The 24,218-nt window shown below is 59.3% G+C and overlaps 1 protein-coding gene and 1 long non-coding RNA gene across 4 annotated transcripts; one reads left to right on the plus strand and one right to left on the minus strand.

Moving 5' to 3' along the window:
* Positions 1-638: 638 nt before the first annotated feature.
* Positions 639-4,099, minus strand: LOC118356067. Its single transcript, XR_004819394.1, has 3 exons — positions 4,009-4,099; positions 2,885-3,066; positions 639-1,894 (listed from the first exon to the last, which is right to left on the minus strand). It is a non-coding gene; the product is annotated as an uncharacterized LOC118356067 (long non-coding RNA).
* CDKN1C (cyclin dependent kinase inhibitor 1C) lies at positions 3,734-6,233 on the plus strand. Of its 3 annotated transcripts, none has more exons than XM_027581607.2 (4): positions 3,734-3,939; positions 4,105-4,790; positions 5,290-5,424; positions 5,532-6,233. In XM_027581607.2, exons 2-3 carry the CDS (start codon positions 4,136-4,138, stop codon positions 5,421-5,423), a joined length of 789 nt encoding a protein of 262 aa, XP_027437408.1. In that variant the 5' UTR covers positions 3,734-3,939; positions 4,105-4,135; the 3' UTR covers position 5,424; positions 5,532-6,233. The 3 variants fall into 3 exon arrangements, with proteins under 3 accessions (XP_027437408.1, XP_027437409.1, XP_027437407.1); XM_027581608.2 differs by having other exon boundaries at positions 4,126-4,790; XM_027581606.2 differs by lacking the exon at positions 3,734-3,939 and having other exon boundaries at positions 4,082-4,790.
* Positions 6,234-24,218: the final 17,985 nt, after the last annotated feature.

Raw genomic sequence — 24,218 nt, forward strand, 5'->3', positions numbered from 1 at the left:
CGGGGGTGGGCAGCGCTGGCGGCTGGGACAGACAAGCCCCCCCGCCCCCCGCGTGTTAGTGGCAGTCGACCCTTATTTCTCACTCCCATCTCGGTCAGGTGGGTGTGCAGAGGGAGCTCGTGGCCCTGCTCCCTGGGGTCATTCGGGGCTTCAGCCACCCAGGGGCTCTGCTGTCCCCAGGAGTACCTCCCTGGATGCCCCCGCCCCACCCCCGTCTGGCTGGCAGAGCAGGGACAGGAGGGGGTGGTTAGCTTGGTTGGTGTGGATGGGCCCCGGGCGGGAGGGGGTGGGTGCCTTTCTGCTCTCCTGTCTGTGGCCAGCACTGGACGTGTGGCCCCCCAGCTGCCGAGGGGCTGGGAATGTGGTCTTTGTTCTGTTCGGTCAGAGGAAGAGGAAATGGTTTGGGGAACACAGTGCTTTTGCTTGGTCGCTCCTCCGCTGGACTGGGTGGTGAGTTCAGAGAGAGGTATGCTGGAGAAGCCAGCAGGGGGCCGGGCGCCTGCCGGGCTCCCCCACTCCTGAGTGGGCAGGATTTGGGGTGCTGGGGCATCCCGGGCGCCTCTCCTTGCTGCTCCCCGGGGCCAGTACCCCCTCTCTGGTTCTGCTGTCTGCCGCAACAGAGTACAAACACTGTTCCTTTTGTTTCTTTTTCTCCTTGGAATATATTTTTAATTACAAAAGTAGAGCTTGGTTATTGTACTCAGACAGAGGTTTGCACACTTGGCGGGGGGGCCCTTGGGGTGGAGGCCTGGGCCTTCTCTCAGACTCCCAGCCCCCAGCCCCTCAGCTGTCCGCCCCCAGGTCCGTCCCCGGCTTGGGGGAAGGGACCCAGCCACACTGTTGGGACCGGCAGGTCAGTGAGCTGATGGGTACCATCCTTGACCGGATTCAGGGTCACATACTCAGAGAAGGTCACCTCCCTGCCCTAACAAGCCCGGGAGGGGAGGTGTCCACGCGGCCCTTGGAGAAAGAGAAGCAGAAAGCCCTGAGGGAAAGCAAAGAGAAAGCCAGGCAGCGGGAGGAGGGTGAGTCAAACCTTGCTCCCTCCCCCACTACGCGTGGCCCTGGTGGCTTCCCCAGGCTCCCGCTATCAGCTCCCTCCCCCTCCCTCCCCTGCACTACAGGTGAGGCCCAGCAAGGGGATGCAGGAAAGCTCTCCTGGGCAGCGCTTGGCCCCAGCGAAGAGGGGCCGCTATTGCCACACTGTGTGACACGAGGTGTGGGGGCCTGCCATTCCCAGTCCTTGGAGGCAGGACTCAATGTCACAATCCGTTAGGCTTATCACTGGGAGGGGGCCTGGGACCCACCTGTCTGAGCTCAACTGGCCCCCATGGTGGTGGCAGGGTGGGCACCAAAGGCAGTGGGAATGGCCCTCTAAGCCCAGCCCCTGACCTGGACAGTGCTGGGGGAGGGCAGGGTCACGCAGGGGCCTGGTGCAGGCTCGGCTCCTGCTCATTTATGAAGCACCTACTAGGTCCTCTGCCCTTAGGGAGCCGAGGGCAGACAGGTGTTCATAGCACCAGGCAGTCCCTGCTAGGGAGGAGAGCTCGGACTCCCCTGGGTGCCTGGAGCAGGCGCTGGGAGTGGGGTGGCTTCCTTCCTTAAGGAAGGGAGCCAGCCTGGAGGCTGAATCTGGCCTGGGGGTGGGCTACTTCCCCAGCCTGCCCTCCTGGATAGCTGGAGCCAGGGCATCCGGACCTCTCGGGAAATCCTGGGGGCCACCTGGTTCCACATTCTGTGGTCACTACCGGCTGTGGCCCTGGGGAAGCTGGTGTGACCTTGGCACCAGGGTTGGGCCAGGCCTGCCTCTTTCTAGCCCCAGGCCAGGTGACGTCAGCCTGCTGTGAGGAGACCACAGAGCTTGGGGGATCTTTCTCAGTTCCTCTTTACGTTCCTGAAGATAGAAAATTGTAACATCTCAATGCTTGTGGGGAATGTGGAATGCAGTGCACAGAACAGAATAAAAACCAATCATGAACCATCGCTTGGTCCTCCTACCAAGACCCCAGCACCCTGCCCTGTCCCCTCCGTTCCCTGCGCCAATGCCCACTCCTGTTTGTCTCATCGCCTCACTTCAACCCTCGCCTCCCCTGGACCCAGGATACCTCCTCCGGGACAAATTTGCACACTATCACACTGTCCCATCCCTGGGGAGTCCTGGAACCCACCCTGACCCTGTGGGGAGGCAGTCTGGCTGGGGTCGGGTCAGCCTTATTTTTCTCGCTGGGCTCATGGGCTCCCCCGGGCCAGGGGCTGACAGCTCAGGGCTCTGCTGGACCCTCCACCAGGTGCCTGACCCTGCCCACTCCCCCAGCCCAGGGCTGCTTTTAGCTTGGGCTGGGGTGGGGGTGGGGTGGCTGGAGGCAGTTCCTAGGCTCCCCGCCCCACAACAGGCTGGGCCAAAGGGAAAGCTGCAGAAAGGAATGGTCTCCCATGGCCTGGCCCTGCTGGGATGAGAGCCTCCAGGGAGGACCTGGGGCTGTGGCAAGGCCCGGCGTGTGGGGGAGAAGGGGTCTGGGTCCTGGCAGGTCCTTCCCTTTCCCCTGACAGCTGGAGTAGGGCCCTCTGGCTCGCGTGCCCCATCATTCTCAGGGTGTGTTTTCTCCCAACAACCAACAATATTTATTGGGCAGGATGAGGGGGATGCTAGCCTTCCAGGACGGTGGGACAGGTTAGCTAGAGCGGAGCTGCCCACCGCTCACCCCCACCTCCCACCTGGGGGTTCCCTGTGTGATGGGGGATAAAGCTGGCCCAGAGGATCAGTATACCCAGTCAAGACCCTAGGCTAGGCCGGGCCAGGCCCACCCCACTGGACAAGCCTCTAGTGACCTATCCAATACCCCATCCAGGGATAACAGCCTCCAGCCAGTCTGGGCACTCAGACCTCTGGCATTGTGTGGCCGAAGCCTGAGAGGTGCCGGGCACCTGGTCCACGACGTGGTGGGCATAGCCCCGGACGGGCTCCGCCTGTTTCCCATCCACTGAGCAGGGCTGGGCAGGCTCCCAGATCTGGCTCAGGACTCCAGGGGCTGAGGGCCGGCTCTCCAAGGTGTCTGAGACTTCGCCCTGTGGTGGGGGGGCGGGAAGAGTGGTTCGAGGGCCTTAGGGCCAGCAGGTGTGTTAGGGCTCCAGGTGCGCGTAACCCCGCCAGGGACTTAAGCCCCGGGCGCCGCAGGCCGCGCGGGGGCAGCCGAAGACCCCATCTCGCTCCAGCTAGGGACGAGATGCCCGCGGCTGGTTCAAGCCCCTTCAGCTGGCGCTGGAGGCCCAATGGTGAGCACCGGCGGCGGGGCTGGCGCCCCCGGGGGGCGAGTCGGAACTGCCCGGACGCCGGGCCCCGCCGCGCCGATGAGGGCGCGCCGGCCGAGGGGGCGCCCGCGCCACCGCCGCCGCCGCCTCGCAGCCCCCGCCAGCAGACAAAGGAGCCGGAGGGGGGCGGGAGGGGGGGGGATGGGGCGAGGGGGCGGGGCGCCGCGGTGTCACGTTACCGCCCGCAGCGCCCTTTAACTCGGGCCCCGCCCCGCTCACCGCCCCCAGCCCGCTGCCGCGCGCGGCCCGCGCCCCGCCAATCGGCCCGCGCGCCCCGCCCCGCCCTCGGGTGGGTGTGTGCACGCGGCCAATGGGCGGCGCGCGGGGGCCGGGCCGCCAGCGGGGCGGGGGCAGACCGGCGCGGGCCAATCGCCGCGGTGTTGTTGAAACTGAAAATACTACATTATGCTAATCGCCGCGGGGCCCCCGCGCGGGGGGGGGGGTGGGACCCTCGCGTATAAAGGGGCGCGCGAGGGCTGGGCGTTTCACAGGCCAAGTGCTCTGCGCTCGGTAGGTGCCAACCAGGCCCGAACGAGCCGAGCGGGCGAGGACAGGCACTGAGGGGGCGCGGCCGCCGGCCGGACGACACCGCAAGCGAGACTCAGGAGCAGCCCAGGGCCCGACAGCCAGGTAGCCGCCGCGCCCGCCCTCCCGCCGCGTCCCTTTGCAAATGCAGACTCCGACTGCGCGGGGTCTCACTTGCGCCCGGCCTCCGCCCTCCTCTCCTCTCTTCCTCCTCCTCCTCTTCCTCTCCTCTCCTCTCCCGTGGCCCCGGCCCGCGCTGTCCCGGGCCAGGTTCGACGTGTGTCTCCGCAGCGCATTGGCAATGGAGCGCCTTGTCGCCCGCCGCACCTTTCCCCTGTTCGCGCGCACCAGCGCCTGCCGCAGCCTCTTCGGGCCGGTGGACCACGAGGAGCTGAGCCGTGAGCTGCAGATCCGCCTGGCCGAGCTGAGTGCCGAGGACCAGCGCCGCTGGGACTACAACTTCCAGCAGGACGTGCCACTGCGCGGCCCCGGGCGTCTGCAGTGGACCGAGGTGGACAGCGACTCCGTGCCCGCCTTCTACCGCGAGACGGTGCAGGTGGGGCGCTGCCGCCTGCTCCTGGCGCCCCGGCCCCGCCCGGAGGGCGCAGGCGATAGCCCGCCCCCCGCGCCGCCGGCCGATGAGCCCCTCGACGGCCTCGGGGAGGCGCCGGCGCCGCCGTCCGGCGGCCCGGTGGTGGCTCCCGCCCCGGCCCCAGCCGCGGCGCCGCAGGAGAGCGATGAGCAGGAGGCGGTCCCGCCGCCGCGCAGCCAGGAGCCCCTCGCCGAGCCGCTGCACTCAGGGATGTCGGGGCGCCCCGCGCCGGGCACTGCCGCTGCCACCGGTAGCGCCGCCGCCGCCGCCACCAATGCCGCCGCCGCCGCTGGAGGGGCTGTTGCCACCACCGCCGCCGCGGGAGGCGCCGCGATCAAGAAGCTGCCCGGGCCTCTCATCTCCGGTGAGTCCCGCGCGGCCCCGCCCCGGCCCGGCCCGGCCCTGCTTTGTCCGGCCGGCCGGGCTCCCCCGGCCTCGGGGGCCTCACTTGGTCCCCGCCTCCTCCCGTGGCATTAAAGGGCCAGCAGCGCGCTGGGCGCGGCTGCGCCCGCACCCCGTCCCGCCCTGTTGTTGTGCTCCCGAGCGGCTGGCGCGGGAGGGATGGGAGAGCGCGCGCTCGGGCCCCCTGGGCGCGCGATCCTCGCTCTGGCCGCGGGAGCCCCTCCCCGGGCGCGGCGGGCGCGGCGGGCGCGGCGCGGAGGGGGTTAAGCGCGGCGGCAGCCCCGGGGGGCTTGGCCGCGGGACAAGGAGAAATGCTTACACAGCACATTGCGCGGGCGACGTAAACAAAGCTGACCCGCCGCGGACCTCGGCGCGGGCGGGGACGGCGCCCCCACCCCGGCCCCCTCTTGGGTTCCCCTGCCGACCCCGCCCTGACCGGCTGTGCGCGCTGTCGCCCGCAGATTTCTTCGCCAAGCGCAAGAGACCCGCGCCCGAGGCCAAGGCGTCGAACGAGGTTCCCGCGGGATGCGCCGCCCCAGGCGCCGCTCCAGCCGTAGGCTCGGCGGAGCAGACCCCGCGCAAGCGGCTGCGATGAGGTGGGTAGCGCCCCGCGCGCGCTGGGCGGGGAGGGGTCGCCCTGCGGGGTCCTCGTGGCCACCCTGTCTGTCTGTCTGCTGTCGCTCACCGCGCCTCTCTCCCGCAGCGTCGCGCGTAAAGAGCCCTGAGGGAGCCCGCTGGGCAGCGGACAGGACAGGAGCGCGGGGCCTCGGCTGGGACCGTCCATGTAGCAGCAACCGGCGGCAGCTGCCACCGAGCAGCGTTCGGTTTCGTGTTTAAAATTTAAAAAAAAAAAAAAACTGTGCAATGTATTAATAACGTCTTTTATATCTAAATGTATTCTGCACGAGGAGTACACTGGTCCCAAGGTGTAAAGCTTTAAGAGTCATTTATATAAAATGTTTAATCTCTGCTGAAACTCAGTGCAAAAAAATGAAAAAAGAAAAAAAAAAGGAAAAAAGAAAAAAACATGTATATTTGTACAAAAAGTTTTTAAAGTTATACTAACTTATATTTTCTATTTATGTCGAGGCGTGGGCCGCTCTGCCACGCGATAGCTCGGTTATTGGTTATGCCAAAGGCACGTCACCGCATCTGGTTATCGACAAATGTAAATTTATTTTTATAGCGGACTCTGGGGGGAGGGGGTCGCTCACAAGCTGTAGCTGCCGTACAAGCCCATCTAGCTAGCAGTTCTCTTCGCGCTTTCGCTGTCTCTTTTTATTATTATGATTATTTTAAACTTGAAGACAAATTTGTTAACATGGTTCCTGAGCCGTCTGCACCACTGCCCCGGCCCCTCGTCCGCCGGGTTCTAAATAAAGAGGCCGAAAAACGCTGCAAGTCAGCTCCGTGTGTGCGTGAACTGCCTCCAGCCTCCTTCTCTGGCACCCCCAGAAGTTAGGGAGATAGGACAGTGGACACAGGGGGCAGCCCAGCTTCTTTCTAGGCCACCCGTCCCAAAGCGACAGGGACTTTCTCCTGGTAGGGCAGGCCCACCACCACCTGCTGCAGGCCCCTAAGTTAGGGATGAGCGGCCCCGCCCTCTCTGTCACCCCTTCCTCCTGCCCCCCTCACGTGCGGGGCTGTGCGTCGAGACTCGGGGTGGGGGGCTCACTGCTTCCCCTGTTCCAGGGAAGCCACCCACACTCCAGCCGCCCTGGGCTGAGCCCCGATGGGGCTCAGGTGGGCACTTGTGGGGGATGGGCCAACGCCCATTCCCCCCCCCCCCCCCCCGACTGCCGCCGCGCCTCCTGGGAACCAGGGCTTTCAATTCTTCAAGCCTCGCACAGGGTGGAGCCCCAATGGCTCTGGGGTTCCCAGCTTCGTGGGCCAGGGTCCACCGGGGTCCGGCCAGAAGACCCCCTGACGGGTTCCGGGCCTGTTTGCGCTCGCAGTGGGGGAGGGGCGGCCCAAAGGCCTGCGAGGGAGGAGGGGGGGAGGGGACGCGCCATGGGCCAGGGAGGGGTGGGGAGGGGTGGGGAGGGGTGGGCTCCGGCTGAGGAGGAACTCGAGGTCGCATGCAGGCGCATGCACCCACCAGCCTTCTGGTTTCAAAGTACGCCCTTTCAGTCGAAAAGAGGAGGTTTATTTTATTTTATTTTTTTATAGCTGACCTATAAACCTCTGAAAATTATGGCTTACAATGGAAAGGATGACGTGAAGTAGCACAAACTGACGGCTGGCAGTGTTTGTGCTGGTGCCTTGGGCCAGGAGAAGCAGGGGCCTGGTGGTGTATTTAAGTTAACCGTTTTGGGGCTGTAGGCAACACCAAACGTCCCCGATGGCTCAGGGACAAAGGCTGGGCTCAACCCTTGAGTCTGAAGATGCATCTAGATGTAATTAACTTCGTCTCCCCCTCAAGTGCCTAAAAGGGCCTGGAGGAGGGAGATGGGGCTGGACAGGTCACTGAGAAATACCCCAGCAGTGAGAGTCGGGGGGCCTGGCCCCCCTCCAGCTTCCTATCAGCCTGATTACAACGTGGGAATTAGGCCTGCTTAGACCTGACATCAGGCTTCAAGCCTCTCCTGTCCCACCCCCTCCCCCTGCAGTGTGACCACAGCAGGGGGGGAAGAGGAAGCATGATGGCAGTTGAGGCAGGAGCGGGGGCTGCTGGGCCCGGCACCTGGCAGAGTCCCCTGCGCTCTACCTGAATCTGGCAGGAGAGGGGCACCTCACAGTCCCCAAGCACAGCTGTGCCCTGCTCTGCACACAGCCCCGGCATGAGAGCCAGGGGTGCAGCCCAGCTGTCCCTCCCCGCTTCCTGCTGTCACCCAAGGGTGGCTTTCTCCAAAGCAGGGCGAGTGCTGCCTCCCCATGGGAAGGTGAACAATGCTATCGTTTTTAGAGGTGCCCCCTGCCCCCCAGCAGGAGCTGCTAGCAGATACCTAGAGGTTGCTCTCCACAGGGAAAAAGCATCAGATTTGGAGCCACTGTGTGACCCTGGGCACACGTGGACCCGGCAAGCCCTTCTTTCCCTCGGTGGGTCTCCGTTTCCTGCCTTTGGTGCCCTGTGGTGGTCATATGAGGATATGAGGGACACAAGAACCTCTGGTGGCCCCCAACTCTCTTCTCATCTGTACTCGTGACGGTGAGAATGGGCATGCGCCCTGCTGTCACAATGGGCCCGTTCCCCTCCGGATGCCCAGGCCCTGCCCGAGCCCAGGGCACCCGGGAGCAGACTGGCAGCCGGCACATGTGTGGGGATCCATGATGATGATGATGATGATAGTACTGATAGTACAGCCACAACCAGGCCAACCAGTCTTGGGGCCCTAATGGCACGAGCTGAGCACAGTTCAGCGAGATCTTACCAACGCAGGCCCGCCATGTTCCCCGTGTGAGGAGGAAACTGAGGAGGCATGGAGCAAGTTACCGGAGGGCGAGTCACTGACCTCGGCGGGGCTGCATTGCCCTAGCCTGTCTCTTGGAAGGCAGGCATGAGATGGGGAGGGAAGCCAGGCCCCCCGGGCTGCAGGAGGGGAACGTGAGCTCACATGCACAAAGCGTGGAGCCCTGCGCCAGGCACACACAGCAGGCGTGCAGTGAACGTCAGGGGCTCAGACGATGTGTCTTCTTCCGGCTCCCCCAGGCCCTAACTGAGCGCATGCTGCAAGCCAGTCACTGTGCAGGCCTCTAGCCACATGGCAACTTCATGCAGACTGGGCTGGGGACAGATTGTAGAGCCTTTAACTAGGCAGAGGCTGGGAATGGGCCGCCCCAGGCAGGGGTGGGCAAGGTCGCTGCAGGAGGGGAGGGCTCCATGTGCACAGGGGGGACAGTGTGCCTGAGCTGGAGGGTCTGAATGAGGCCGAGAGTGGGGCGAGGGGGCTGCCTGGGGGTCTCTTCTGGCTCCGGGGGGCCCTCGGCCAGCCTGGCTAACAGGCACCTAACAGTGCCTTTTGGGGTGTGGCTGCCTGGCCTCCCCACTCCCTGTTCTTTTCCTCCGGTCTTCTGGACCTTCCTGGGTCTGATGAGCTGGGGTGAAAGGTTGGATTTTATCTGTAGGCAGTGGGGAGCCCCTGGGGTGACAGAAGTTGCAGCAATTTTAAAAAGCGTGCTGAGGCTGCTGGGTGGGGAGGGAGGCAAGGGTCAGCAAGGGGCTCCGGCGACCATCCAGGCAGAGGTACCTGGTCGGCAACTATTCCAAGGGCCTCCAGTGTGCCACACACCACTCTGGGCACCAGAGACAGGGCGGTGAATGAAAGGGACCCAGTCAGTCCCTGCTTGCAGGAGCTGCCTCTGTTGTGGGAGGTGACGTAGTGAAACGTGCTAAGTGATCCACAGCAGAGGTGGTCATGTCACCAGTAAGCGGAGCTGAGCCCCTGTGTCAGGGCAGACGGTGGGGGGCTACTGTCTAAAGCAGGCTGTGCCAGCCCCCCAGCAGGTGACATCTGAGCTTTACAAGGGAGGGGCACACACCACGAGGATTCACTGGGAGAGGAGTTCTGGGCAGAGGGCACAGGCGGTGCAAAGGCCTGGCGGCCTGGAGTGTTCATGGAGTGATGGGCCAGAGGGGCTGGGGTGCGAGGTGGGGTCCAGGGAGCTGAGCTGGGCTGGCAGGGAGAGCGAGCGGGACTTGCTGGTGGGCTGGAGCGGGTATGGGAAAACAGGTGGGGCGTTTGGGGCTCCCGTAAGTGGGAATGTGGGTCATTCTCAGAGCTGAGGAAGCCTTTACTGAGAAGAGGAGAAGGGGAAAACAGAGACAGGGCCCCTTGTTTTGGACATAAATTGTCATCCAGGCCCTTCCCTGCCCCGATTCCCATTCTCACCAGGCCTGTGGACCCCAGGATGCATGTTTAGTGCTCAGCCCTGCCAAGGAGGTGTTAGCCCTCCCAGGCGAGGACTTTTGGAGCCACTGGCCTGGTCGCCAGCCAGGACACAGCTCGCCCCCAAGCTCAAGAGCGCTGTTTCTTAAAAGTAAATTTATGCACCATTATTAACTAAAGTCGATATTTTATATAAGAGGTCATTCTCGGTGGTGTGCGTCCTGTGGGTTCGGACGGACGTGTGATGACGTGTGTCCACCACCACGGGGTCACGCGGAGTGGGGTCCCCACCCTAAAGCCCTCTGTGCCCTGCCTGTTCACCCCCCCAAACCCTGACAACCCCCGATCTCTGTCCCGTCTCCCTTGTTCTGCCTTTTCCGGAATGTCGTAGAGCTGAGGTCGCGGCCTGCAGCCTCCTCAGACCAGCTTCTCTCACCCACTGGTGCTCATTGACGGTTCCTTCATGACCGTTCTCGGCTCAAGAGCTCATTCCTTTTCAGCGCCGAAGAAGATTCTGTTGGCTGGACGGACCACAGTTTATTTGCCCACACGCCTCCTGAAGGACTTCTTGGTCGCTTCCAACTTTGGACAATTATGGATAAAGCTGTGCAGGTTTCTGGTGTGGACACACATTCTTAACTCCACTGGGCGCATCCTGAGGAGCATAACTGCTGGGCCGTGTGGGCAGACCGTGTTGGGTTTTGTAAGAAAACACCACCGCCCCGCCTTCCAGAGTGCCCCCAACTAGGCACTCCCAGCAGCAGTGAATGAGAGTTTCTGCCCAAGGCACTGTTTTAACAACGTTTCTCTTGTGAGGACCACACTGACCACCAGATTTTAGGTGAATTAAAAAAAAAAAAAGGAAAGAAAGAAAAAGAAACCTCATCACAGTTTAGACACGACAAGGACAAAGCAAAGTTAAAAATGCACACGGACGACAGTGGCTTTTGGTGAGCGCCTCACGGGTTCCATGGGGCTGGGACGGAGAGCCTGAGCGGGTGGTCAGCTCCTGGTCCAGCTGGTGCTGGTAGATTGCAGTATTGTCCCACTATTTGCTGCCCTGCCTTGCGGAAGGATTCTGCATCTCCTGCGGGTCGGGACCAGACTTGGCCGACGAGATGTGCTCGGCGTGACATAGGCTGTGGCTAGGAGCCACACCCTCGGGTGCCACCATCTTCCCTCTCCACCCGGAGACCCGCAGGGTCCCGACAGAGGCTGCTCCTTCCCACCAGGGCGGGGTGGTCCCAGTCTGGAGGTGGCCTCAGCTGCGGATGTATTTGTTATACAGCGTGAAGTACACTGAGCTGACAGACCGCTTCTTTGAAGATCCCAACCCACTGTTTTAGGTTTCCAGGAAAGGCACGAGGGCCCGACGGCCTTGTCAGGTTGTCCTGGATGCTTGGATGGGAGTCCAGAGATTATGGAAACTCCTTGGTGGGCACTAGCTCTGTACCATCTCGTCTAAGGGCTGGAGGCCGGGTCATGGAGATCGGCAGGGCTCCCCGCCCCCTCCGGCCGTCTTCTGTTCTGTGACCGCTTGTGCTTTGAACAGTGTCCAGGAGGTGAGGCAGAGAGCGGTCCGGGCAGAGGGGCTGCATGTGGACCCATGGCGTGCAGCAAATGTACACGTTTGCACGGCTGCTGTGACAGGGACCCCGATTCTGCCCGAATTGCTGCGTGCCATGCCCATGTGTTCGTCCCCACCGTGGGGATTAATCACCCTGAGCTTTCCTGGGGCAGCAGAACCGGTAACAAGCTTCCGAATGAATGAAACCCCATGCAGCCCCCCCCCCCCCCCCCGCCCCGTCCCCTACCACTGCACAGTGTGGCTGGGCTGTCTGGGGCCCGGGCTCTGGAAGCCAGGCTCATGTCCGCAAGCCACAGTGGACCGACCGTGTCAGTGGTGGGTGGGACGGAGGCATCGATTCACCTCTGCAGGGGGCTTGGCAGCCGATGGCTCAGGTGAGGTTTTCTCCAGGGCTGGCTCTCGGTGGGAGAGAGCTGCCTCGGCTGGAGTCGACCCCTTCCCCCGGCAGCCAACTCCACCGACTGGTGGATGCGGGGCACAAAGCCCGGCCCCTTGCCTGGAGCACACAACTCTGAGCAGCCACCCCAGGGCTCCTGGGGCCACTGGCTGAGAGCTTTGTCTCATCCATCTTCCCTCCCTGCCTCCTCCCTCCCCTGCAGGGGTGTGCCCAAGAGCATCCCTGACGAAGCCTCCTGCACATGTATGCACACATGCGGACACATGGAGACACACACACACACACCATACAGAAACATGCACACAGACACACAGACAAATGAATATACACAGACACACACAGAGGCACATATATAGACACACACATGTCCAGTAATTCTTTTTTTTTCTTTGACAAAGGAAGAAAAACATCAACTTTGGGACTTAGGCACAGACTCAAAGATGGAGCTGTGTGCCCACGGGCACCCCTAAGGAGGCCCAGTCACCCTCCCTGGTGGTGTTTAAGACCCGGAGTGAGTGTTTCTAGGGGTGGTGGAGACGCAGATTATATCGCTGAGATACGCTCCCTTGAAATACGAAATGGAAAGGCCGCAGTGGCCCGAGTGGCATCTGCTTTGGTCTTAGCTGTTGTCTGGAAGCCCTCGGGTGGGGTTCCTCCTTGGGGCAGCTTCCGTGTCAGGGGGCCCTGAAGTGTGACCACGACTGTGCTCCCAATGCTGGGGGCGTAAAGTCAAGTGAGCACGGGCATCTGGTACCTTCTCTTCCATTGGCATGAGAACACCTGTTCCAATTATTTCTTGCCAGGTGAAAACTGTCCCGGTGCTTTGCTGTTTAAAACAACGGTCTTGTTTATACCTATGATGTTATGAGTCAGGAATTTGGGAAGTGCTGGCAGGTAGTTTGGTTCTGCTTTATGGGGCATCAGCTAGAGGGGTTGGATCGGGTTGGAGGGGTCAGCCTCCAAGCTGGTTCACTCCCACACCTGGCCTAGTGGACCGGCTGCCACTGGGGGGCCTCCGCCCCTCCTCCTGGGGCTTCTCCACGGGCCGCCTTGGGCTTCCTCACAGCATGGCTGCTGGATTCAGAGGCCACTGTCCCGGGAGCTGGGCAGGAGCTGCAGCGGCTGCCCACCCCACCCCCCCACCACCACCTAGCCTGGCCATCGAGCAACAGCACCTTGGCCTCATCCAGCTAAGTTGGTGACTTACAGAGACCACCCAGGACCCAAGGGTGGACACCCCTGCCCTGCTTCTCCAGAGAGTGTGTGCCCACCTGGGCCACCATGCCCCTCCTGGAGTACGCAGAGCGGGTGCTCCATCCCCAGCATGTGCTGGAGAGTTTACTTCGGGACTCATCAACCAATGATGAGCTCAACTAAAAACAGCATTGTTCTCCTTTTGCCTGGATTCTCAGTAATACAGAAAACCAGGCCACTGAGTACTTCTTGGGTTTGAGCTGACCAACACCAGGAGTGGTGTTCTGCTCAGACATCAGAGCTGGGTGCAGTCCAGAGGCAGAGCTGTGCGCACAATTGTGTGCGTGGACAGCACGGACGCCTCCTCTCTAAGACCACGGACATGGTCCCACGATGACACTTGAGAAGCCCTTCTGCCTCTTTTTGCTGTGTGCCTGCTTGTTTATACACGCGTGTGGGTGTGTATGGTCACACTGTAAATATGTGTTCATATGGTGTGTGTGTTACACGCACACACACATACCGTGTATCACACACACACATACCGTGTATTACACACATATACCGTGTATCACGCACACACATACCGTGTATCACACACACGTATACCGTGTATCATGCACACATGTATACCGTGTATTACACACACACACATATACCGTGTATCACACAAACACAAATACCGTGTGTTACGCACACACACATTTATGCATGCCCACACATACTGTGTATTAGGCACACACATATACCGTGTATCACAGACACACATATACTGTGTATCACACACACATATACCGTGTATTATGTACACACATACCGTGTATTATGCACACACACATAGTGTGTATTATGCACACACATATTTACCATGTATCACACATACACATATGCTGTGTATTATGCACACACACATACTGTTGTATTACACACACACACACCGTGTATTATGAAAACACACGTATCGTGTATCACACACACACACACACACCATTTATTACGCACACACACATACCGTGTATCACACACACACATACCGTGTATCACACACACATATACCCTGTATTATGCACACACATGTATCGTGTATCACACACACATATACCGTGTATTACACACATACACACCATGTATTACGCACACACACACATACTGTGTATTACGTGCAAACATATACCATCTGTTATGCACACACATATACTGTGTGATACACATACACATTTACCGTGTATTACACACACACACTGTATATTACACACACACATACTGTGTATTAGGACCACACATATATACTGTGTATTATGCACACACACACACACACTGTGTATTACACACATTGTGTATTATGCACACACACACACCGTGTATTATGCACACACACAGTGTGTGTATTACGTACACACATATTTACCATGTATCATGCATACACATATGCTGTGTATTATACACACACACACTGTTGTATGACACACACACACTGTGTATTATGCACACACACATACTGTGTATTACACACACATATATTGTATATTACGCACACACATACCGTGTATTATACACACACATATATTGTATATTACGCACACACACATACCGTGTATTACGCACACATATACTGTGTATTACGTGCACACACATACCGTGTATTGTGCACACACATACTGTGTATTACGCACACAGATACTGTATATTACGCACACACACATACCGTGTATTACGCACACACACATACGGTGTATTACACACACATATACTGTATATTACGCGCATACACATACCGTGTATTATGCACACACACATACCGTGTATTACGCACACAATTATTGTATATTACATGCACACACATACCATGTATTTTGCACACATATACTGTGTATTATGTGCACACACATACCGTGTATTATGCACACACACATACCGTGTATTATGCACACACACATACCGTGTGTTACGTGCACACACATATATTGTATATTACATGCACACACATACCGTGTATTACGCACACATATACTGTATATTACGCGCACACACATACTGTGTATTACACACACACACTGTATATTATGCACACACACATACTGTGTATTACGCACACATATATTGTATATTACGCACACACATACCATGTATTATACACACACATATACTGTATATTACGCACACACATACTGTGTGTTACACACATACATACTGTGTATTATGCACACACACATACTGTATATTACGCACACACACACACATACTGTGTATGATGCACACACACATACATTTACATACTTTCTTTCATTAACTTTGTGGCTTCTTTAAACTTACTGAGCACTAGATATAGTATCATTGTACCCCCTTGAAAGAATCCTTGCGGGAGCTCATCATCATGCACAGAGTTAATGGAATAGTGCGTAGGTTCTGTGTACTCACTGGCTAGTGCTGACGATCATCAACATTTTTCTAATCTTGTTGATTTGTTTCATCCCTCCAGCTTTGAACTTTTTTTTTTTAAACTGGATCCCAGACCCTGTGTCCTCCCACGGGCGGATCTTTCCTTGCGGCGGGAGCAGGCCTCATTCTCGCAGGTGCATCCTGGACCCGCGGCACCGAGGAGTGCGCCCTTCCCTGCCTTCCATGCACTGCCCCCCGGCTTTGTCCCGGAGTCATGCCTTTCCACCTTACTCCAGAAGAACATTGTTCACTTCCAGGGAAGGCCCCGTGCTTTGTTTGAAAATGACACAAATCGGCTGCTGACCTCATGCCATGCCAGGTTTCCTGAGACCCCTCGCCGGGGACCCATCTAATGATGTCCTCACTGCCCAGAGGGCCTCGCTGCTTTCTGGCTGTTTTTGTGGCACACCAGCTGTGGTGGACAGCCCCTGCGTGTGGAGGCCATCCCACGGTTGCCCTGGAGCCCTGGCTTGTCAGCCTGTTGCTGCTTTTCAGGACCTCTTTTGAGCCATTGGCCCATCTCTGGTGACCGCGATCATATAAACATGGAAGTGTCACACGGACACACCATTGTGCACAGACCGATGGCAGAAGGCACATCTGCAGAGCTGATGGGCAGCTGCCCGGCCGCACCGCCTGGCCCTTAGGACCACAATGGGGTCACACGGGTGGTGTGTGTGTGGACACAGATCGTCTCCCTTCCCCTTGAAAGTGTCACCTCCCTGCGGCTGCTTCCCAGAAGGGCTCCTGGGGCGCAGTGAGGCAATCATCAGGTGGTCCTGGGGACCCGTGGGCAGGGGCTGGGGTTGGGGTGGCTGGTTCCGGGCCACTGTAGAAAACAGGCAGGGAGTAGGTACCAACTCCAGCTCGGCGACTCCAAGGGGTCTGCTCAGCTTGTTGGGGGCGGGCAGCAGGGGCAGGGAAGCAGCGGGCGTGGGGGGAGTTGGGGGTGCGGGTGGGGGTCATGACCACCAAGGGCTGTCTTCTGGACATCCCCCTCCTTGCTGGGCTCTCACCCTGGCCCCTGCTGGTCTCTCTGGGGTGGGGCCCCTCCATGGTGAGGGAAGCAAAGCTTGAGCCCCCTCCCCTCTCTGAACCTCGGTTTCCCCTCTAGGAAAGAAGAGCAGGGGCCTCTGAGCTCAACGTTCTTTGGGTCTCTGAAGCCCACGGTTTGAAATCCGTGCCCCTCTGCGGCTGGTGTGGACCCCACCCCATGGCCCTCCTGGATTCAGGCTCGGAAGACCTAACCGGCCCCTCTAGTGGGAGGGAGCCCCCCACCCTGGAGCTCTGGGGCCCCATGGTTTTATTTGATGATCACGTGGTTTATTACCTAACCCCGGCACTCACTCTCGGTCCTGAGAACTGCCAGTGGTGGTGGAGCCAGGACAGCGGAGGCCAGAATGAGTCTTCCTGTCACCTGCTGTCCACTGACTGAGGTGGGTCAGGTGCCCCTCCCCCAGGGACCGCTCCCCGCAGGCAGGGCCCGGAGCGACTGACCCACAGCCTCAGCCACGCCATTGCCTGGCTCCGGTCCTTGTGGGAGTCTAGCTGTGGGTTGAGAAAAAGGCAAGTGTCTGTCTCCTCTGTTGTCTGGTGCAAATCTCCCTCAGCCACTGCTTTCCTGTGCCAGGAGATCCTTTTTTGGCTTATTATACCCCAAAGGGGCAGGGGGTGGGACCTGTGTGGCAGCACCTGGTTCCCACTTGCCCTGAAGATATTCCTATTGGCACTGATGGTTCTTTAAGCCCAGAGCCCTGTGTGTGAAAGAGAGAGAGAAAGAGAGAGAGAGAGAGAGAGAGAGAGAGAGAGAGAGAGAGACGAGACGAGACGGAAGGAAAAGGAGGGACGGAAGGAAGCAAGGGGGAAGGAAGAGAGGAGAGGGAGAGAGGGAAAGAGAAAGGCACCATTTCAGTTCTGTTTGTTTTTTCTTTTGGTGTCTCCTCTCAAGGGTTTTGCTTTTTCAGTTTTCACTTGCCGCTTTGGGGGCTCCCGGGGACCACTTAGGGAGCAGCCTCCAGCCCCCCCCCTGCTGGCTCTCACACCACCCGTGACCCCGGCTGGCCCCCCCCACTCCCCTCTCCCGCCCCCCAGCTCACCCTGTCAGGGAAGCAAGACGAGCAGCAGCCCCCGGCTCAAAGGGGGAAAGCCGTCAGAAAAACGGGGCACATGGGTCTTGGGGGGGCAGATCTGGGTGAGTATCTGGGGAGAGACTGGCATCCCAGGGAGGTGCCTCTTGGGGAACCCCAGGCCCCGGCCCCGGCCTCGGGAGAAGGTGGGGAAGGTGGGAGGAAACGGGGCCGCTGGGCGGCCGCACGGGAGGAAGCAGAACCGGCGTCAGGGCGGGGCCGCGAGGAGGAGCCGAAGCCACGCAGCCTGGCTGGTAGAAGTCACTCGAGGTCAGAAATGCCCAAGCAGGAAATGAGATGCAACTTGTAAAAGACATCAAAGGAAATGGAAAACATTCTTCTAATATGTCATGGAGAAGGGAGGGAATGGGGAGGATGCGGCCCTTTATTGGGGAGGGAAGGGGAGGGGAGGGGAGGGGAGGGGTGGGAGGAGATGGCACCAGATGATGAAAATCCACAGAGCCAGTGACCTGCCGTGGGAGCCAGGACCTCTCGGCAGCCAGGAGACCCCAGACGCAGGTGGGAGCCCTCTGGACTTGCCCCTCTGCCTGGCACGCCGGAGCAACCCCAGCTAGAGCTACTCCAGGGTTAAGGAGGCTTCCTGGCTCGGGGTGCACGCTTGGGGGCCACCAGCACGGGGCCAGCGATGCCAAAGACCTGGAAGCTGAATGCATGCCCTTTCCTGGAAGGAAACACTAGCTGATTTGGTGTGCCCACACTTGCAGATATCCCAGAGCGCCCTGCTGCCAGGACATGTCCAGGAGGCTGCATCTAGCCCCCTCCATGGAGAGGCACTGTCCGTCCAGCCGAGGGGGTGCTGTGCTAGAGAGAGGAGCTGGCCTCGGCACCTGTCCACAGCCAGGAGTCACCCCTCCCCCTCTCAGGTCCAGGCGCATCTCCAGTGCCCACCTGAGGTTGGCTGTCTGGAGTGGGGCCCTGCTCCCCGACTCTGTAGACTGTGCCCCCAATGAGCCTTAGCTGATGCCACACCTGAGTGCCCCCCAGGTGGGAATGCAGACCCGGTAGTATCTCCTGACAGCTTTCTGCCTGTCCACCTTCCAGGAAAGAGATTTGCGGCCACCAAAGATGTTCGCATCAGGCGAGATATGAGGCTCCATCACATGAAGTGGAGGGATTAGTGGTCAGAGCCCCCACTCCCCAGGCCTGGGCTCTGATGAGTGTGTGCCTTGGAAAAGGCTTGCCCCGCCTCGCCTGACCACCCCCACCCCCAGCCGGGGTCCACGAAGGTGACCACAGGCTCCAAGCTGGTTTTCTTCAGGATGGTGCTGGGTGCACCTGTAAGCATCAGGAGGTTAGAGGTGCGAATTCAGGCTCCTGGGAGTGTCCCTCTGTTCAGCTGAAAGCCTCAGCCCGTCCTCTGAAAAGGGCAGTGGCTAGGCAGTGCTGGGGCAGGGGGCGGCTGCTGGCTGTGGCAGGGACAGGCAGTGTCAGTCCCTGCATTTAAGAGTTGACAGGTCCCCAACTTCTCTGGGCCTTATGTGGCCCAGTGAGGCTGAGACCATCAACCTCGGCAGGGTGGAGCTGTTTTCTGGGGCCCTGGGGGAGCAGCTAGGAGCCTGCAAGCCCTTCTCCGGAGAGGGTGCTTCCCCGGCTCCCAACACCATAAACTGCACCAGCAGTCAAGGCTGGAGTTCAAAAGTTCAAGGCTTTGGTTCAAAGGCAGCCGGAGTGGGCACCCTGAGCCCAGAAAGGCGGGCAGCCGCCTGCTGGGTGCGTGGCCGCGCGGGCGCCCTGCCGGAGGGACCGCGCGGGAGGGTACTGGCCATGAGAGGGGCCAGCAGCCCCGGGGCGCAGGCCTCTAGGGAGGGGCCGCAGCTGCACACGGGCGGGCGGGAGCGCAGCGATGCCCGGCGGCGCGGCCCGGGACTGACGGCGGACGCGGGGCGGCGGGCGGAGCCTCCCCCTCCGGCTGCGGCCGCTCCGCTCCCGGGGTCCGCGGGGAGGGGCGGGAAGGCAGCTGGACGCGGCGGCGATTTATGGGCCTTTCAGGCGAGCAGGTGCCTCCTCAGGCCGCCCATTGTCTCGCCGGGCTCACAATGGGGCCGCGGCAGCCGCAGTGCCGGCCCCCGCCGCGGCTCGAGCCCTGCACGGGCGCGATGGCACCGGGCGGCGCGGGCCCGTGGTCCGTGCGCCGTCGGTGCGTCTGTCCGCGCGGCCTCCGTGCGCCTGGCGTTGGGAGCAGGGCCCGTGCGCCCGGCGTCCGTGCCTGCGCACAGCCTGCCTTGCCAGGCCTGCAGGGACCCCGCGCGCCGACGGTGCGCCCTTGGCCTTGGCGCCCGCTCCTCCTGCGCCGTCGGGCACCCGGCTCGCCTGGCTGGCACGGCCCGCGCCGCTGCGTCCCGGGCGCACACACAGGGGCCCATTCTTCCCGGCTCCGCGCAACCATATGGCAAATCCGCGTCGACACAGCAGCCCCCGCTCATTCAGGCGCAGAATGTCCCGCAACAGGGAACAATCACAACTCTGTTCGCCTCTATTATGGATGCGAACGGGCGAGAAAAAAAAATCATTTAACTCCAAGAGATAGCCAGCTAATTACCAACCATATGTGAGCCCGGGTTCAAAGCGGTGCCGAGGAGTTCATTCGGAATCGGGGCGACTTTATTAGGTATAGAAGACAGATGTCCCGACAGCACACGCATCACAGAAAATCGTGTCAGGGAGTTCTTGAAATGTCCGGGAGAGCTCTTTAAATATTAAAGACCCTGCCTTGCTGATGGGCTGGGCCGGGGTCCTCGGGGAGCCCTGGGCCCAGGAGCGGGACTTAGCAACAGCCACTGTGGCAGACGCTGGCCCTGCGGGGGAGGGGGGCCGCGGAGGGGTCGTCCTCCGCCCCCTCCGCTGGGCTGGGCGTCTGACGCCTGGGCTCAGGTGCTCCCGGCACCCCAGGGAAGTGCAAAGGGTGCCTCCAAGGACCAGGGGCTGGCTGTTGGGACAGCGAGCCCTCCCCACCCCCCAGGAGCTGGAGGGAAGCTGCACTTGGGAGGGTCTGGGGACCCAGGCCCAGGCGGACTAGCTGGGCTGAGCACACACTAGGTCTTCCGTGGGAGATGACTGAGTGAGTGGGTGAGCGAGCCAGCCGGTGGCAGCCTACATGACAGGAAAATCCCTCTGGGAGGGGGGGGGAGTGGGGACGATCGGGAAGGAACAGCCTCCCGATTTCTTTACCAAGAAAAGAGCTTCTGGCCATGAGCCTCATTCTTGGAGGAAGGAAAAGGGAAGGCGCATTTGAGAGAGAGAGAGAGAGAGAGAGAGAGAGAGAGAGAAATCTTGCTCTGTTTTCCATGCAATGCAATTATGTTCCAGCTTTTTCCCCTTGTTATTCTTTTAAGCCAAATGTCTGAATAAAAGGATTATTCCCCCACCCCCCCAGGACCGTGGGGGCCACTGCTGGCAAGATTAACCGCCCCCATGGCTTCCGCATTTCTTCTATGAAAGTAAGTGAGGTCAGCTGCCATTCATTGTCACAGCATATATATTTGAAAATTTAAATATTTGAATCAAAGGAAAAAGGGGGATTTGCATTTCTGCCCAACGCGACAAGCGCGTTCCGTGAACACCGCACAATGGAAACGTTTCAATCGGAATGAATTGTCTCCTCACAGGAGGATTCTGGATAAAGGCGCCCAGCGCTTTCCCTTTTGTTTCTTCCGCTTTTGTTTTGTGTTGGTGTTTTTCTTTCCTCGGACCCACTCCAATCCAGGAGGGTGTTTTCTGAAACTTGGTGGCTGACTTTGGTTTCGAGGACATAAAGAAACACGGAGAAACTCACAAGAAACGTTCACATCAGAGGCCTCTCTGGCACAAAAGCAAAATTTAATTGAACATGTGCGGGTGGAAGAAGAGATATGGGGACTCCCAGGGCTGCTGGAATGGGCTAATCAGCTGACTCCAGCTAGACTGGATGCGCCCGCTAATGGAGCCCCCGGCTGGTGGGCGGGAGGCCCAGCCCTGAGCCCCGCTTGGCCCTCCAGCTGGGACCGATTCTCCAGGGCACCGAACCCCGCAGCCAGCCACCTAGCCAGACCCAAATTCCCACTGTCCCCAGTTAGCATTAGGGACACACAGCCGTTGGCTCTCTCTGCACGTGGCTTTTTTTTGTCTTGGCCTTGGGAAATGGCATTTTGGGGGACTCCCCGGTTTTGAGATGTGTCCCTGGTATTGAGATGATGCTTCTGAAGGAGACCAGCTGGGAGGCGGCTTCATGCACGGAGTCAGAAAAGGTCTGGAAGCTTGGGTGTGGGTGTGGGTTTCTGTTGGAGGCCTGGGATGTGGTCCCTTTGTCCACCCTGGCTGCGTGGGGCTGGACATGGGTCCTCCCTCCCCTCTGTCTAGCTGGGGTCGGGGTGGACACCGGGCACAGTAGTCTCCTAGGGCAGCTGTAACACAGTCCCACACACCAAATGGACAGAATCTACTGTCCCCCGTCCTGGAGGCTGGAAGTCTGAGATCGAGGTGTTGGCAGGGCCAGGTCCTGAGGCCTCTCTCCTTGTGTGTGGGCGGTCGTGCTCTCCCTGTGTCCCCATGGGGTGGTATCTCCGTACGTGTCTGTGTCCTGATGTCCTCTTCTTGCAAGGACCCCGATCACACTGGACCAGGGCCACCCTAGTTCCTCTTTAAAGGCCCTTTCTCTAAATGAGGTCACATTCTGAGGTACTGGGTGTTAGGACTCCAAGGAAGGAATTTTGGGGGCGCATAGTTCTGTGTATAACACTGGGCTTCCATCTTGGGTCTCCTGCCCTGAGACCCGGGGTGCCCAATGGGGAGCTGCCCTGTCCAGGCCTCTGGCAGCCTGGTTCATTCGAGAGTTGGGGCTGGGGGTTGGCTCAGTGATTGGGGTTCATGACTAATGCAACCTCCAGGGCCTCCTACATTTCAGAGAGGCCTCGGGGGCATCTGGGGACTGCCCCCCATTTGGGGGCACCCCCTGGACTGGATATTCTCCTGGAGGTTGCTGTTTCGCCCGCCTGGCCCCCCACGCACACTGAGAATTGGGCCTGGCCCCCTGCGCGGCCACCCTGCAGGCCTCCCCCTTGGTCTCTTGCGCCTGGGCTCTGGATTTCTCTCCTTTTTTCTGTCATCACATTCGTGCTTTTTGTGCTCTTTTCTCAAATCCACCCCCACCCCCAAATTCCTAAATCCAAATAAAAGCCCAGTGGGGGCTGAAACATGATGTAGAGTTCACAGCTCTGCAAGGTGACCTGAGGCCGGAGCCCCGACGACGTTGACCTCCGTTCTCGCCCGGCCACGGTGTTGCTGTGTGACCCCCGCTGTTTTTTTTTTTTTTTTTACCTCTCTGAGCCTTGGCTAGCCTGCTTCATGGCCAGCAAAGTGCCGGCCTGTCCCACAGGCAGAGAGAGAAGGACCTAATGAAAATGGCTGAAAAAACACTCCAGGCATTTAAAAAATGTCACGTAACTGCAGAATAGTAACGACAACAACAATATACTCTGGAGTTTTGCTGGAACTGAGGGCAGGCCTGAGTGGGACTGGGCACGTAGTGGGCATGTCCTGGCGCCCCTCCAAGAGGCTTTAATTACTGAGGCCCACCCAGGACTCGGGGGGTCCTGCCGCCAGACCCCCATGCAGGGCTGCCCCCTCCCCGCTGGTGGGGCCAGCTCACAGTCTGGTGCTTTTTATTTTTATAATTTCTAAAATGAAAATAGCCTTGTACTTTCCCTGATTGTAGAAATATACGCTCATTGTAAAAAAAAAAAAAAAAGCAAACAATACAGAAATGTATAAAGAAAAAAGTAAAAGTTCCTTCAGATGGATTCTCTTCCCTGGAAAGAGTCATGGATGACAGTTTGGGGCTTGACACAAGTTTGAGACCCACATTTAGTTCCCGGGTTCACATTTTAGTACATATTTTAAAAGCTTTAGAGTACATATATGTATACGCACATACGTTGTTTTAATCTCAAAATATTTAACCACGATGAGAGGGTTAAGAGACCCATAATGCGAGTGCGGCAAACAAAGGAGCAGACGAATGTTCAGGAGAAAGGCTTCAGTGAGGCTGGTGACTGTACAAGATGGGAGAAGCTGGTTTCCGTCTTAGCAAGTGAGGCGAGCGCTGGATGTGCCCAGCTTCTGGGCGTGGGGGACACTGCTGTCGAAGAGTGGCATCAGGAACGGGAGGAGACGCAGAGGCTCCAAGGAAAGACACTGGAGTGAAGACCCGGCGACCAAAGCCGTGGGTCCCGGTGGTCAGCTGGCTGGCAGGGCTGCAGGTCCCAGGACACCATGCAGGGCTGGGTGGCTCAGGGGACCAGGAGGAAGATGGAAGTCTCTGGTTCATGATGCGCCTGCAGGGGGTTAAGACCACACCATGTTTGTCTCGAAGGGGTCTATAAATCCTGTTTGAATGGTTTCCTGGAAAGAAATGAAAGGGGAAGGCTGAGGAGGGCACCTGTTATTTCCACACTGATAGGAAACGGTTTCCATCCCATGGCCATGGAAACTTCCATGGTGCATCCTGGCTGCGCATTTCCCACGATCCACCCCCTGCCCATGGCTCATCCCTGTGTTGGCACAGATCCTCGGCAGGCGGGATAGGCATCAAGGGTCGGCTGAGCCCTCTGGCCCCAGCCTGAGTGGCAGCAGGAACCCTCGTAATGTCCCCCAGAGGGCCAGGCCGTGCTGGATGCTGGGCACCCCTAGGGGAGGGTGCTGGGGGGCTCCCCCAAGGAGCCAGGTGAGGGAGGTACCCGGGGACTGTTTGGGAAGAGCAGCCCCTGAGGGGTCCCCAGGTATCAAGGAGAAGGTGCAGGTGGAGCAGGGCTGGAGGGAAGGCATT

Source organism: Zalophus californianus, chromosome 11 (genome assembly GCF_009762305.2).
Source record: "Zalophus californianus isolate mZalCal1 chromosome 11, mZalCal1.pri.v2, whole genome shotgun sequence".
Classification (NCBI taxonomy): Eukaryota; Metazoa; Chordata; class Mammalia; order Carnivora; family Otariidae; genus Zalophus; species Zalophus californianus.

Coding starts and splice junctions, on each gene's coding strand:
- CDKN1C (XM_027581607.2), top strand. CDS start 4,136: ATGGAGCGCCTTGTCGCCCGCCGCACCTTTCCCCTGTTCGCGCGCACC. Junction 4,791..5,289: donor GCCCGGGCCTCTCATCTCCG/GTGAGTCCCGCG, acceptor TGTCGCCCGCAG/ATTTCTTCGCCAAGCGCAAG.